Source organism: Haliotis rubra, unplaced genomic scaffold (assembly GCF_003918875.1).
Source record: "Haliotis rubra isolate DU_JTF1 unplaced genomic scaffold, ASM391887v1 Scf842, whole genome shotgun sequence".
NCBI lineage: Eukaryota > Metazoa > Mollusca > Gastropoda > Lepetellida > Haliotidae > Haliotis > Haliotis rubra.
The window spans coordinates 323,436-340,440 of record NW_025767571.1 but is presented as its reverse complement, the minus strand read 5'-3'; the positions used below and the strand labels follow the sequence as shown (position 1 = coordinate 340,440).

The 17,005-nt window shown below is 40.5% G+C and overlaps 1 protein-coding gene across 1 annotated transcript in view; it reads left to right on the top strand.

Moving 5' to 3' along the window:
- The window catches only part of LOC124262525 (dynein beta chain, ciliary-like), a 172,263-nt gene that overhangs the window by 88,854 nt on the left and 66,404 nt on the right, over nucleotides 1-17,005 (top strand). The window contains 10 exon segments of the mRNA XM_046697032.1: nucleotides 2,165-2,294; nucleotides 2,800-3,129; nucleotides 3,567-3,671; nucleotides 7,308-7,424; nucleotides 7,963-8,025; nucleotides 10,121-10,414; nucleotides 12,509-12,711; nucleotides 13,992-14,149; nucleotides 14,723-14,840; nucleotides 15,678-15,791. Of these exon segments, the coding sequence (XP_046552988.1) occupies nucleotides 2,165-2,294; nucleotides 2,800-3,129; nucleotides 3,567-3,671; nucleotides 7,308-7,424; nucleotides 7,963-8,025; nucleotides 10,121-10,414; nucleotides 12,509-12,711; nucleotides 13,992-14,149; nucleotides 14,723-14,840; nucleotides 15,678-15,791 (1,632 nt within the window).

The following is a 17,005-nucleotide window of genomic DNA, read 5'->3' as shown; positions in this document are numbered from 1 at the left end:
ATTATGTTTATGTTGATATTTCCACGATTAATGTGGGCTTTTCTGCATTTTTCTACACAGTGGCAAAGTTTTCTTTGGTAGACCTGGGATTGCAGTGTAACAGAACTAGACTGGTCCCATCATTATCATTTTGATGATTATTATTATGGAACTTCTAAAATCATACACTGTGGACAAGATGAGTACCAGTGATTTATCTCAATGTATCTTGACAGTCATTCTCTTCCCACAGAGGTTACTTGTCATATCTTCCTACGAACCTCTGTTCTTATACGGCCATATTTCCCGGTTCTCGTAAAATCCCCTAGCGGCAAAGAGTCACAACAAGAATGATCTCCCTTCTTTCTATCCAATCAGAACACGTGTTACATCGACTTAGATCCAAAAATGGGGCCACAAACATCCCTCTTCTCTGCCGGGGACTTGTGTTGATGTGACACACACGACATTTAATGGCAAGCTTGTCCGTTGTCAATGAGGGCGATGGATACGCCATTGATCCGCATTTACATGACTGAGTTCTGTCTCGAAGAAACGTTTATCGATCGCGCAGGGGAAGAAGGTTCTAGTTTCAGCGCAGAAGCATTCTAGTTTTCGAACGAAATTACCAAGAGGCCGTGTGAATGATCACTTTTGAAACAACGCGGCTGATTGCACAACTAAATCTGATTGCAACCAATCACGAATCCTGAACACTCGCTCCATGAAAGGGCCGTATTAGAACAGAGGTTTGCAGAGGATATGCGAGTAACCTCTGTGGGAAGAGAATGCTTGACAGTAGGAACGACAGGACTTTATGGATGATAGACATTTCGGTATGGATATTTTTACCTTTTCCAAGCATGAGGTGGTGAATGGATACAGCAGCTCATGTATAATTATACTTGTTTCATTGTTAATTAATCATCTTGTTTATCATCTATTGTCTTTGTTAGCCCTCATGTACCCTATAATATATCAGTGTAGGAAAGATAGCCCGTGCGTCCGAGGCGGGTGAATTTTTGTGGAGGGCCGAGGTTAAAAATATCTAGTCCATCCTCATGTCGGGTCAATTTTATAAATGATATAATAACCTTTTGAATATTTACTGCTGTTTTATTTATATTTGGAGGACAGGCTAGATTTTGGCAGGACTGGTAAAAATTTGACCTGCCAGTCCTGTGGACAGGATAGATTTTCACATCTTTCCTACACTGAATATATACTGCTATATAAATTCACCACCTCATGCGTGAAAATCATGACTGAATATTTCTTGAAGACATTTTTGTTCATGATATATTAGTCATCATTATATATAAAGAAGCAAGTTGCTTCATTTCACAATACATGTGAAATTTGCAAATGCAATTTACGCAGTTTCTAAATAAAACAAAAAACAACAGAGAACCACGTTATACTTATCTCCAATAACAACTGAATAGGAAAATCTGAAAAATGACGCTAACCAATTTTTTCGATGATTGCTCGTTGGTAAGGAACCAATTATCAATTGTGAGATTTCAACCAATTCCTAACACTAGCCCCTGATAACTGCAGGCATTATAAGTTGGTAATTTTGTGTCAGATACAGGAGTAATCTGTACATCTCCTTGAGAATTATAGTTATGTACAGTACAGTATGCTTAACAAAATTTGGAGTATATTTTCATTATATTATCCCCCACCACAAGGTGGGAGGGGGTTACAGGTTTGAGCTCTCAGTCCCTCCAAGATGATGGGGACAGATTTTCTCAAAAACTGTTATAGATAGGGAAACCAAATTTGGTACCTGTTTTCAGGACATGAATGCCTTGATGGAGTTCGAAAATGGAAACCGAGTTATGGCCCTTGTCATGTGTTTCTTGACTTAGTGCTAATCACCCCCAATGACTGACTGAGTTTGGTTTTACGACGCTTTTAGCAATATTCCAGCAACATCACGGCGGGGGACACCCAAAATGGGCTTCACACATTGTACCCATTTGGGGATTTGAACCCGGGTCTTCGGCGTGACGAGCCAACGCTTTAACCACTAGGCTACCCCACTGCCCCTCACCCCCAATGGGACAGATTTTCTCTGAACACTGTAGCGGGAGATATTGATAACCATGTCTTGTTATTTACTAGAGACTGTTCTAGGATTGATCTGTGTTCCAAAATTCTTATTCTGTTTGTGTTTCAGGAAAGTGGGAAGTTTGAGATTGTGTCTGAGCTCAGTCGATGCCTGGGCCATGTCAAGTATGTGTTCAACTGTACCCCATCCGTGGACTACGCACAGCTACAAGATATCTTCCGAGGAATGGCTTCTACGGGTTAGTGAAGGCAACTAATTGGATAGTGTGGTTACCCTTGCTGATTGGTTAATGCATGTCACATGATTGAGTGAGTGAGTGAGTGTGTTTAGTTTTACGCCGCACTCAGCAATATTCCAGCTATATGGCGATGGTTTATAAATAATTGTGTCTGGGCCAGACAATCCAGTGATCAACAGCATGAGCATCGATCTACACAACTGTGATACAATGACATGTGTCTACCAAGTCAATGAGCCTGACCACCCGATCCCGTTAGTCGCCTTTTACGACAAACATGAATTAGTGAAGATCAATTCTAACCCGGATCTTTCACTGGTACATGTCACATGACAATGGGTAGATAGATGCTCAGTATATCAATCACTGGATTGTCTTCTCCACGCTTCAGTATCTACAGACCACCATCATATAACGGGAATGTTTTTGAATGTGGTGACCAGTCAGTGAAACAATGAGATTATTTCATTTACACTTTAATGCATCCTACGTTTGTTTCCACCAGGGGCATGGGTGTGTTTCAACAAGATCAACCTGATTGAACCTTCTGCACTGAGCGTCTTCTCCCAGCTCATGGCGGTGGTGATGGGAGCTCTGAGGGCCGGCAAGGCCGTCGTCCACCACCAGTCCGAGGACGTCCAGCTCAGTCCACATGGAGCTTGTTTTGGCTTTATGTCATCAGAAGTGCCTGTTCTACCCAGGGATCCAGACAAGATGTTGCTGTACACTTCCGCCGTTGCCACTCTACCAGACACCATCCTCAGACAGTTCCGAGTTGTCTCCGTGGCTAAGCCAGACCTGCGGCTAGCTCTAGAAGTCATGCTGTTCAGCCAAGGTAGGATATGAAGTTTCCATGATGGTTCTCAGCAGAGAACATAAGCCATTCAATAACTCCGTTGTTTGCTTGAGATCAGTGTTTTACCATTTATGTTCAGTGTAAATCAGAACAACGGGTACCATGGTTGATAGAACATTCATTTGTTGAGTGAGTGATTGAGTTTGGTTTTACGCCACTTTTAGCAAAATTCCAGCAATACCACAGCGGGGGACACCAGAAATGAGCTTTATCAACTGACGCTCACATGAAAATCTCTGGTTTTCAATCAAAGTTCCTTTCATTATTGTCCTAAAATATCTGACATGTATTAAATATGTTAATATTTTTTGGCATAATTGGTTCATGTCAATATTCTACTGATATCCACTTTAGAGACATGGATGATTGCTACAGTTCACACGTCTTCCCTTTTGTGACATTTTCCTGAATTCCAGGGTTCCTCCATGGACGGGAGCTAGCCCGTAAGACAACCCACCTCCACCACATGTGCTGCCAGATATTTGGAACCAATACTTTCATCAATGACAAGGCCACCATGGGTAGGTTCAATATGTCTGCATCACTAAGTCTGTATAATTGGTTCTACTGGTTTTCTTCACTTATGTCAGGTGCCTCCCCTTATTGCCTGCCTTGAGTCTGAAAGTTCTGTGGTAGAAACTGATGAGACAAAGTGCACTGGAACTTCTAGATCATTGACCAGATTAGTGTTGGGAATTGGTTGAAATCTCACAATTGATGATTGGTTCAATACCAACATCCAATCATCGAAAAAAATTGGTTAGCGTCATTTTTTTCAGATTTTCCTATTCAGGTTGTAGTTGCAGATAAGTATAAAGAAAAACATTTGGTTCTCTGTTGTTTTTTTAGAAACTGCACAAATTACAATTGCAGATTTCACATCCAGTGTAAAATGATTAAGTTCCAGTGTAACATTAACTTCCCAGATTCTTCAAGAAATATTCAGTCATGACTTTTCAGAAAGTGAAGTGAGTTTTCTTAGAAATAAACACGTTTTCCGGCCCTGACAACGTCCTAGATATGTTCCATCATCAAGTATTTCAAACTCTATTACAGCGGTTCCAAAATCGTTTGTGTTCGATTATGAGAAAATGTGATCGATTGCTTGGTCGTTTGGCCACTGAGACCAACCTTAATTATTTCAATTAATCGGACCACCACTAGTCCAGATACACTAGAATTTTAATACATTGCAGGCAACTATGCTAGAACTTAACCATGTTAAAGGCAGATTGCAATAAAAACTGTCTATGGTCTTGACAAACTGCTCTAAAAAGTAACTACAATTAGGGCTGGCTAAAATGATTGATGATCAGAAATATTGTTGATAGGAAAAATTAATAATAACTTTTGTGACTGAAAACAGTTATATTTTGCTCACACAATATACAAATTTAGGACTGCATTCATGGTCTGCTTCTAAATTATGTTCAGGACGCTGTTTCGTTAATAATCCATGCAAAAAACATGTCACCAGTGATATGAAATATATTCATTTCTTTCAGACATTTTTGGCATTTTTGCTCAAAGTTAAACCTCGATTTTATTTGTCGATAATCAATCAATATTTTGTTTACTATCATCTCTATAATCTATATTGATAGCCAGCCCTATCTACAATGTAGGCAAAGTACAGTAGAAGCTAACTACTTACTTTTGGCAAACTGCACTAGAAACTAACCACATTGTTGGCCATCTAACTGTATTTTATGTAAACTGTGTTAGAAACAGGAAAACTGCACCAGACACTAAGTACATTTTAAAGAAATTGTTCTGGAAAGTAACTACCTTGTAGGCCAACTGCACTAGAAGCTATCTCCTTTTGACATTTTAAGGAAATTGTTCAGGAAAGTAACTACCTTGTAGGCCAACTGCACTAGAAGCTATCTCCTTTTGACATTTTAAAGACATTGTTCTGGAAAGTAACTACCTTGTAGGCCAACTGCACTAGAAGCTATCACCTTTTGACATTTTAAAGAAATTGTTCTGGAAAGTAACTACACTGTAGGCCAACTGCACTAGAAGCTATCACCTTTTGGCATTTTAAAGAAATTGTTCTGGAAAGTAACTACACTTGTAGGCCAACTGCACTAGAAGCTATCTCCTTTTGGCATTTTAAAGAAATTGTTCTGGAAAGTAACTACACTGTAGGCCAACTGCACTAGAAGCTATCACCTTTTGGCATTTTAAAGAAATTGTTCTGGAAAGTAACTACACTGTAGGCCAACTTCTGCACTAGAAGCTATCATCTTTGGCATTTTAAAGAAATTGTTCTGGAAAGTAACTACACTTTGTTCTGGAAAGTAGAATCGGCCAACTGCACTAGAAGCTATCACCTTTTGGCATCACCTTTGTTCTGGGCATTTTAAAGAAATTGTTCTGGAAAGTAACTACACTGTAGGCCAACTGCACTAGAAGCTATCACCTTTTGGCATTTTAAAGAAATTGTTCTGGAAAGTAACTACACTGTAGGCCAACTGCACTAGAAGCTATCACCTTTTGGCATTTTAAAGAAATTGTTCTGGAAAGTAACTACACTGTAGGCCAACTGCACTAGAAGCTATCACCTTTTGGCATTTTAAAGAAATTGTTCTGGAAAGTAACTACACTGTAGGCCAACTGCACTAGAAGCTATCACCTTTGGCATTTTAAAGAAATTGTTCTGGAAAGTAACTACACTGTAGGCCAACTGCACTAGAAGCTATCACCTTTGGCATTTTAAAGAAATTGTTCTGGAAAGTAACTACACTGTAGGCCAACTGCACTAGAAGCTATCACCTTTTGGCATTTTAAAGAAATTGTTCTGGAAAGTAACTACACTGTAGGCCAACTGCACTAGAAGCTATCACCTTTTGGCATTTTAAAGAAATTGTTCTGGAAAGTAACTACACTGTAGGCCAACTGCACTAGAAGCTATCACCTTTTGGCATTTTAAAGAAATTGTTCTGGAAAGTAACTACACTGTGGGGGCCAACTGCACTAGAAGCTATCATCACCTTGGCATTTTAAAGAAATTGTTCTGGAAAGTAATTCTACACTGTAGGCCAACTGCACTAGAATCTATCACCTTTTGGCATTTTAAAGAAATTGTTCTGGAAAGTAACTACACTGTAGGCCAACTGCACTAGAAGCTATCACCTTTTGGCATTTTAAAGAAATTGTTCTGGAAAGTAATAACTACACTGTAGGCCAACTGCACTAGAAGCTATCACCTTTGGCATTTTAAAGAAATGTTCTGGAAAGTAACTACACTGTAGGCCAACTGCACTAGAAGCTATCACCTTTGGCATTTTAAAGAAATTGTTCTGGAAAGTAACTACACTGTAGGCCAACTGCACTAGAAGCTATCACCTTTGGCATTTTAAAGAAATTGTTCTGGAAAGTAACTACACTGTGGGCCAACTGCACTAGAAGCTATCACCTTTTGGCATTTTAAAGAAATTGTTCTTTTGGCAAAAAATTGTAACTACACTGTAGGCCAACTGCACTAGAAGCTATCACCTTTTGGCATTTTAAAGAAATTGTTCTGGAAAGTAACTACACTGTAGGCCAACTGCACTAGAAGCTATCACCTTTTGGCATTTTAAAGAAATTGTTCTGGAAAGTAACTACACTGTAGGCCAACTGCACTAGAAGCTATCACCTTTTGGCATTTTAAAGAAATTGTTCTGGAAAGTAACTACACTGTAGGCCAACTGCACTAGAAGCTATCACCTTTTGGCATTTTAAAGAAATTGTTCTGGAAAGTAACTACACTGTAGGCCAACTGCACTAGAAGCTATCTCCTTTTGGCATTTTAAAGAAATTGTTCTGGAAAGTAACTACACTGTAGGCCAACTGCACTAGAAGCTATCACCTTTGGCATTTTAAAGAAATTGTTCTGGGAAAGTAACTACACTGTGGGCCAACTGCACTAGAAGCTATCTCCTTTTGGCATTTTAAAGAAATTGTTCTGGAAAGTAACTACACTGCAGGCCAACTGCACTAGAAGCTATCACCTTTTGGCATTTTAAAGAAATTGCTCTGGAAAGTAACTACCTTGTAGGCCAACTGCACTAGAAGCTATCACCTTTTGGCATTTTAAAGAAACTGTTCTGGAAAGTAACTACACTGTAGGCCAACTGCACTACTTGATGTATTTGTCCTGGGTGCTGCAGGTTCGGACCGTAGTGCCAGTTTCCATGGCTGGAGTCTCCACACGATGAAAGGGGTGACCGCCGAGGCTGGAGCATTCCTGGAGAAGACAGGCCAGCAGACAGACAGCCAGTCACAAGGTCAGTCTTCTCATACCAAATGCTTCTTGAGGAACGGGCCCGTGAAGATCGTGGTTAGAACTGATCTTCAGTAACCCATGCTTGTCGTAAGAGGCGACTAACAGGATCGAGTGGCTCACTGATTGTCATCCTATCCCAGTTGTGAAGATCGATGCTTATGTTGTTGATCACTGGATTGTCTGGTCCAGACTCGATTATTTACAAACTGCCACCATATAGCTGGAATATTGCTGAGTGAAATTAAACTCGCTCACTCACACACTTTTGTTGTTGATTTCTGTCTTATTATAAAAAAATTACTTTACATTACTGTAAACGTACTTATTTTTCGCGGTGGGTGCAATTTTCATTGACAGTTTAGACTATCAAATTATTGCTCAGTAATTGCCGAAACTGCCAGCTGTCTCTTTGATAAAAAACAAACACATTATATCAATATTGCTTTTGGGGGATAAATTGTCACACATATTGGCATGATTTAAAGTGTGTAATGTACAGTAATTGTACACTGTGAGAGCTAGTGTATATGGTTGGACAGGTTTTGGTGATACCTTCCGGAGAGACGGCCTGGAGAAGCACGAGCATGAGACCCAAGAGAAAGGTAGGACTGACGTTCTGTTATCATGGGCTGCATTCTCTTCCCACAGAGGTTACTTGTCATATCTTCCTATCAACCTCTGTTCTAATACAGCCATATTTCCCGGTTCTCGTAAAATCCCCTAGTGGCAAAAAATCACAACGCGAACTATCTCCCTTCTTTCTATCCAATCAGAACACGTGTTACTTCGACTTAGATCCAACTTGACTAATACAAACAAATGTGGGGCTACAAATATCCCTCCTCTGCCGTGGACTTGTGTTGATGTGACACACAAGGCATTTAATGTCTAGCTTGTCCGCTGTCATCGAGGGCGACTGGAGTTCTGTCTGATCTGCCATTACATGACTGGGGGAGTTCTAGTCTAAAAATTACTGTTTATGAATGAACACTTTTGAAACAACGCGGGATTGATTGTACAACTAAATCTGATTGCAACCAATCAGAATTTTAACAAGAACCGAAAAGGGTCAGATTAGAACAGAGGTTCAAAGGAAGATATGAAAAGTAACCTCTGTGGGAAGAGAATGCATGGACTGGGGTTTAAAGATTAATTTTAATAAAATTTGAAGAAATATTAAAATCTCAAAAATATAATTTTCAAACATCTACAAACCTACAAATAAAATGTCTACCCTCACTAACCGGATACAGATTTATGTTCAGTTATCTACCTTGGCGAAAAAAGAATCTATTTTTAGAACCAGAAATATTCAAATGCCTCAAATGATTTTTGAGGAGGTATTTTGTCATCTTGTAATTAAGTCTTGTTTGGCCAAAGGTCTTTCAAACATGTGTGAAGTAGATGCAGTAATAAAAGCATCCTTAGCATCAGTTTTCATAAATTCGTTTAAATTCAGTCAGTCATGAAGAGGCCTAAACAAGTTTAAATGAATAGATTATTTAAATGTTTGTCTTTTATTCAGTTCTTCCTTTGCAGCCATAGAATTGAAAGTTTCTTATTAAAGTTCAGTAACTGACAGTGTTTCAGTGGTTCTGGCTGTTGTGTAGTAGATGCTGATTGTATTTGTGGTTATTTACTTGAATATTACTGAGAAAATATATTCTACATACCTCGACTCATGGGGGTCATGGGGTCCCAGGGACCCGCTAATCATTAGTTTTAAGGGTGCTTACAGGCAATACAAGGGTCCTGTGATGTAACTGGAGTGTAGAAAACTGTATGTTTTCATAATTTCTTTAGAGCCTGGAATGAATTTAATTGATCATGTGGACTGATGGATGAAATGATGTAGATAATTTCTTTAGAGCTCTGGAAACACATTAGCAAAGTCTTAGATGTGTGATATGGGTACAGCTCTGAAACATAAAAGTCTTAGATGTGTTGTGGGTACAGTGAATAATATCAGGTTAAAGCCTAGTGGTTAAAGCGCTTTCACGCGCCCGTCCTGGGTTCAAATACCCGGATGGGTACAATGTGTGAAACCCATTTCTGGTGTCCCCCGCCGTGATGTTGCTGGAATATTGCTAAAAGCGGCGTAAAATCAAACTCAGTCAGTCAGAATAATATCATGTGTACCTCTGGACTCAGTGAAATTTGTTTTCTACATTTGTGTGTACTAGCCGCACAATTGCGAGGCACATAAAACCCTGCCCCTGTTTCTGAAAACTGTCTGTTTAACAATATACGTTGTAAAAGAGTTGGCGGGTACAGATTGGGTGTCACAATGACCATCTGTAGTTTCAATCTGCATCATGTAGGAAATACAGTATTTGCTGTAATAGAATGGCAGTGTAACACTCTTAATGTCCAAGATGGAGTTTGGCAGCTTGACTCCTGAGTGTTTCTAGGACTTCTGTCTTGCTCCACAATGAAGCACGTTTACATGTGGTCTCACCTTACGCAAGTGAGTTTGTTCAAAACTGCCTCTGTTCACTCAGCAGAAAATGGGTACCTGGTGGGATAAGTCTTATGACAACTAACCTTCATCTGCCTGGCAGGCAGCTTGGTTTATCCAGGGTTAAATGTCCATTATGTTCTATGCACTTAGAGCATGTCCCTGTGGCGTGGATTTCAGTGCTATGTAAGTGTCCATGCTATTATTATTATCATTAGTACTATTGTGATGCTGTACAGGTGTGGAGCCAGTGATCCTGAACAGCAGCAGCAGCCAGCTGGATGAGAAGAGGCAGCTGGAGGAGGAAGCTCTGGTGACGGCGCTCCGTAACACCTTCATGCCTCGCATGCAGACCCGCGACGCCAGTGTTCTTGCCACCCTGCTGTCCGACCTGTGGCCTGATGTCAACATCCCCATGATGTTCGGCGGAGACTCACAGGTGTTCCAGCAGAACAATGACTCCCTCTTCACCCTCCGCTCTGATCTCCGTCTCCGCACAGCACGCAGTCACGACTCACAGAAGTCTCTCAAAGGTATTGTTTGTCTAACTATTTGACATCTCTTGTCCCTTAAAGGCCACAGTTTGTTAATGTGTACAGACCTGGGTGCCATTGTACAAAACAACCTTAGCGGTATGCCAGTCGTAAGTCTAAGGTATGTGACTTACGATCACCTTAGCCCAAAGATCACTTTGTACAACAGCAATCTGAACACGTGCATGAACACAGTAACTGAAGATGCACCATTTTTAAATGTTTCAGTATTTTCAAAGTCACTCTCATGTGAACTAAAAAACTGTCTCTGCTATATCGCTGACACCTAATTTCTTTAACATTTACCCCTAAAACACAAACACGGTGACTGATGGTTCTGTGCATAGAGCTCAGATCACAAATCAGTTGAACCACTGTTGGACGCTGAGAGTCCTTGGATGGGTGACTGTTTGGCAGCTTGACTTCTGAGAGTTTTTTGGACTTCAGTCCAGGGCCTAGATTTCCGCTAATATAGTTATAAGTTAATGTTAATGAATGGCACTTACAACTATCTTAGCGCTAAGAGAGCTTCGAAAATCTAGGCCCTGGAAGGTGACTATTAACCTTCTAGCGCCTAACAGGCAGCTTGGGTTATCCGGGTAATAATAATCAGATTGTGTGTTAGCGCTTTGAGCATGTGCCTTATACATGGAAAAGGTGCATTATAAATTCACAATTAATGTTCTGCCAAATCACATTGTGAATGAGTGTGTGCTGACAACTAACTAACAAACAACTTGTATGCTATGTGCTGACCTACACACCTGTTTCGGGGAGATAGATCACAATCAGGGTGAGTCTGTTGGTTCCAGGTTCATGTGCATACCACTGCATGAAGTTCAGCATCTTTTAACAAGATGTTTTAGTTTCACACAGTTTGTTTCTTTTTCTGCATGCATGTCTTTATTTATTCATTTGTATGTTTATCCTACTCTAATATTGATTTGATATTATTTGTTGTTGACATTCTATACACTTACTGTAAATACACTCCCATGAAGATCCGGATTAAGATTGATCTTCAGCAACCCATACTTGTAAGGGGTGACTAACGGGATCGTATGGTCTGGCTTGCTGACATGGTTGACACATGTTATCACATCCAAACTGCATAGATCGTGCTGTTAATCACTGGATTGGCTGGTCCAGACTCGTTTATTTACAGACCGTCGCCATGGAGCTGGAATATTGCGTGGCATTAAACAACAAGCCAAAAACTGTTAATACAAAAGAGATAGTTAAGCATTTGCTGGTCATGCAAAAAGTCTGGGTTTGAATCTTAGCAAATTTCATATCGTAGTGCACACATATATTTACAGTATTTTCACATGAGGGATATCAAATTAAAACCTTCCCTCCTGTTCTCCAAATTCATCAACCCAAGTCACTTATTTCCTTCATCATTAGCTGACAAACCGTTGTTCAAAACAGTGTTAAACCTCACTCTCACTCGCCCTTAAAACACGGGTTAAAATAATGATCTTCATTAACCCGAATAAAAAAGTTGTTTAACAAACGATCATTATTTTGTTGTCAGTTACTGCTATTTCTTACGAGGGGGACCACTTGCTGGTAGAACAGCCAGGTGTGCGAGTTGTACGTGTGAAATTGAGATTTCACTGCACACGCTTGTTGATTACCTGACTGTCCTACCAGCAAGTGTTCCTCCCTCGTAAGAAACAGCGTTGCCACAGCGAAAAGCGACAACAAAATAATGATCGTTTGTTAAACAACTTTTTTATTTGGGTGTCCAAAATTATGAGACAAATCATCAGAGTTGTTCTGTTGATTTCACGTGACTGCAAAGTTTGATTTTGTTGCATGTATGAGATTTTGTGTTAGTGAGCAATTCATCGGTCTCAAATGAAGTGAAACGGACTATAAGTGATCTGGCACTATGAAACAGCATTAACCCATACAAGTAAACTCTACCATGCACACATGTTGCTGTGCAAGTGCAGTAGTCTTGAATACAGTGTCAAACCCTGTCCACTTCACCTAATATCTGACAAACAAAACGTCAAAACTGAAACTTTGTTTCACCCAGAAATATCAGTTCCACTTTGATTCATGCTCGTCTTGTTGTGTTGTCAGATTCACTGAACTTGAACACTCCCGTGGTGACCCTCGCCCACGCTGACCGGTTCAGTGCTTTGTTAGATCAAGATGCCAAGGAGGCGATGGACAACATGCAGGATGCCATCGCCGTGGCAACAGAAGACCTTGGTCTCCTTCCTGGTGCGGCATTCCAGGCAAGAGTTGTCCAGCTGGCTCAACTCAACGCTGCCCATCAGACGGTCAGTAGTTCTCCAGTGTTCCTGTGACAAAGTAGATCAAATTTCATGGAAAATGTTCTCCGTGTGGGTCCTTGTAGATTTACTGATTTGTCTGAATAATTAGAATATGTAAACCAACTCGACCATCTAGAGGTGGTGTATGGTTTTGTGCACAAATCAGGTGATGTTAAACAATGTTGGGCGAGGAGAGTCCTTGGATGGGTGACAGTGTTTGGCAGCTTGACTCCTGCAAATTTCTAGGACTTCGGTCCTAAATAATGTTTCTGTCACAGTGTGAATTGTGTCTGTTCCTGTTTGAACAATGCAAATAATGTTCCTGTTCCATGTTTTTGTCAATGTTTTAAAATGCAAGTAATATTCCTGTCACTCTTTGAGCAAAACAAATAATGCTTTAGAGCTGTTTGAACAGTTCAAATAATCTGTCCATGTATGAACATTCATTGCAAATAATGTTCTTGTCCCTGTATGAACATAGCACATAATAATGTTCCTGTTCCTGTAAGGGGCGGTGGGGTAGCCTAGTGGTTAAAGCGTTGGCTCGTCACGCCTAAGACCCGGGTTCGAATCCCCACATGGGTACAATGTGTGAAGCCCATTTCTGGTGTCCCCTGCCGTGATGTTGCTGGAATATTGCTAAAAGCGGCGTAAAACCAAACTCAGTCAGTCAGTCTGAGTCCTGTTCCTGTATAAACATTCAAATAATGTTCCTGTCCTTGTATTAAAAAAGCTCAAATAATGTTCCTGTCTCTGTATTAACATTGTAAGTAATTTTGTTCCGGGTCCCTGTATAAACAGCTCAAATAATGTTCCTGGTCCCTGTATTAACAGCTCAAATAATGTTCCTGTTCCTGTATGAACATAGGATTTAAATAATGTTCCTGTTCTTGTATGAACTTCTCACATAATGTTCCTGTCTCTGTACGAACGTAGAAAGTAATAGTGTTCCTGTTCCTGTATGAACATCTCAAATATAATGTTCCTGTCTCTGTACAAACGTAGCTAGTAATAATGTTCCTGTTCCTGTATGAACATAGCAACTAATAATGTTCCTGTTCCTGTATGAACTTCTCAAATAATGTTCCTGTTCATTTATGAACATTGCAAATAATAATGTTCCTGGTCCCTGCATAAACAGCTCAAATAATGTTCCCTGTGTAAGCAAAATAATGTTCCTAGCAACTTCTACTGGACACAAGAACATTTCCAAATGAATCATGTTGTCAAAGTCCGTTGCTATAGCGTCCATCAACTCACTGAACTCCCCAACCTTTGTGTTCCAGATAATCGTTGCTGGTCCTCCTGGATGTGGCAAGAGTGAGTGTATCAAGACGTTTGCGGTGGCCGAGAGGGAGCTGGGGAAGATGATCAGTATTCAGACAGTGTTCACCAAGGCCGTAGAGTCCGAGGAACTCATGGGCTACCTCCACCCCAAGACCAGGTCAGTATAGACAGCAACACCCACACTCATATAGGCCAAGTCTTCAGAACTGCAGGGTGCGGTGGGGTAGCCTAATGGTTAAAGCGTTGGCTCGTCACGCCGAAGACCCGGGTTCGAATCCTCACATGGGTACAATGTGTGAAGCCCATTTCTGGTGTCCCCCGCCGTGATGTTGCTGGAATATTGCTAAAAGCGGCATAAAACCAAACTCTGGACTACTGCAGTTAACCCCCTGTCCAAAACCTGTGGGTTTGTTGGCTTTACAAACATGGCTCTAACATGGCATCATTCTAAAAATTTCGGACAGTTTTACCTGAGCTGCTCGACTGAATAAATTATGCAAGGGGACAAAAGACTATTGTCACTAAATTCTACTGTATCACATGAAATTGTGCTGAAATTGTGCAAGTTTTGTTTTTATACTAATTCTATGTGGTTACACTTAGGACTGGTGACTAGAATCACAGACTAAATCTTTTCTGACAGATTTAGAAATTATAGGTCATGAAATTAGAATTTGATAAAGATATACTGATTGTTAGATGTTGATCTTGAACCTGTGAGTTTTTCCAGGGAGTGGAAGGAAGGACTACTGACGACACTGCTGAGGAAATTCTGTATCCAACCTGCATCAGTGAACTATGATGTCCACTGCAAACCTACCATGAAGATTATGCAACTCGATGGACAGGTAATGATACCAACAATAATGATAATAATGATATGAAATGTGCCTTTTAACATAAATAGAGGATATTATATGAGTGCCCATCTCATAATATGTTTACGACACGAGTGCCTAAATGTTGGTATTTCCCAAGCGAGAGCGAGGGATATACCGATATTTAGGCACGAGTGTAGTAAACATAATGTGATATTGGCACGAATATAATATTCTCTTTATTACCGAAGTCATCAAATTGAGGAAAATAAACCCAAATCTACTTTTAAGCATAGGCTGGATACCCGCATGAGAACACAACGTCATAGAAGAAATGTGATGTCATAACATTGTTCATGAGATCACGTCACCATGACAAAGTGATATTTTGCCCCAGGGCATGGTATGAAAATTATGAACCCCGATATGTTTGCCCTCGTAGGTAATAATATTTATTAAGTTCCAAATATGCACCTAAATCATGACCAGAGCATTATATTACTGCTCTGGTAAAAAAACATCGTTCATGTGCTTAGGTTTCATTCACAGCTTCCAATGAATTAAATAAACCAATTGGTGATAACTAACTTTAATCTGAGAGTTTAACACTGTGCTATGACTTGAAAACTGATTGCAAGAACCAAAGCATGTTTTTGCCTCTACTTTAAAAACACACAGCCCATGCAGAGCACCTGCTAATGAATGTCAAGGGTTCTTGCAGGAAATATGAGGGTGCTGTAATGTAATGAATCTGGACTGCAAAATTTGATAATTATTATTGTGGGACTTCTATACTCGCTGTCCAGAATTTGGTAAAACTGAATGTCTGTGTTTAGATTTGGTATTACATGTTGTGTGTTTCACCAGACGGACCCATCCCAGATGGAGATTCTACAGAACTGCCTCATACACAACGGATCCGTAGTGCTGGCCAACAATGAGAGGATTGTCATTCCAGACACAATGAGGTTCATCTGGGAGGTAGGTTCTGGCAATGAGAGGATTGTCATTCAAGACATGCTGAGGTTCATCTGGGAGGTAGGTACAGACAATGAGTTGATTGCCATTACAGACACACTGAGCTTCATCTGGGAGGTAGGTTCTGGCAATGAGATTATTGTCATTCCATACACACTGAGGTTCATCTTGGAGGTAGGTTCTGGCAATGAGAGGATTGTCATTCCAGACACGCTGAGGTTCATCTTGGAGGTAGGTTCTGGCAATGAGAGGATTGTCATTCCAGACACACTGAGGTTCATCTTGGAGGTAGGTTCTGGCAATGAGAGGATTGTCATTCCAGACACACTGAGGTTCATCTGGAGAGGTAGGTTCAGACAATGAGAGGATTGTCATTCCAGACACACTGAGGTTCATCTTGGAGGTAGGTTCTAGCAATGAGAGGATTGTCATTCCAAACACACTGAGGTTCATCTTGGAGGTAGGTTCTGGCAATGAGATTATTGTCATTCCAGACACACTGAGGTTCATCTCGGAGGTAGGTTCTGGCAATGAGAGGATTGTCATTCCAGACACACTGAGGTTCATCTTGGAGGTAGGTTCTGGCAATGAGAGGATTGTCATTCCAGACACACTGAGGTTCATCTTGGAGGTAGGTTCTGGCAATGAGAGGATTGTCATTCCAGACACACTGAGGTTCATCTTGGAGGTAGGTTCTGGCAATGAGAGGATTGTCATTCCAGACACACTGAGGTTCATCTTGGAGGTAGGTTCTGGCAATGAGATTATTGTCATTCCAGGCACACTGAGGTTCATCTTGGAGGTAGGTTCTGGCAATGAGAGGATTGTCATTCCAAACACACTGAGGTTCATCTTGGAGGTAGGTTCTGGCAATGAGATTATTGTCATTCCAGACACACTGAGGTTCATCTTGGAGGTAGGTTCTGGCAATGAGAGGATTGTCATTCCTAATGTCATAGTCATATTATATATAATTTTAATGCTGTCCATCATTTACAGTTTAACAATGGGACACATATTTAACATTCTCTGTTGACAGTATTGCTGAAATACTACTAATGTTGTTTTCAGTTTGAACTTGTTCATTCACTGATGCTGTTGATAGACTGTCTCACAATCTGTGGTTACAGCACGCAAGATGTACAGTTAGACTCGTACACTTGACCCAAGCAGAGACCATTTTACATCTTTAATTTATAATGCCTCTGAGTTTGTAA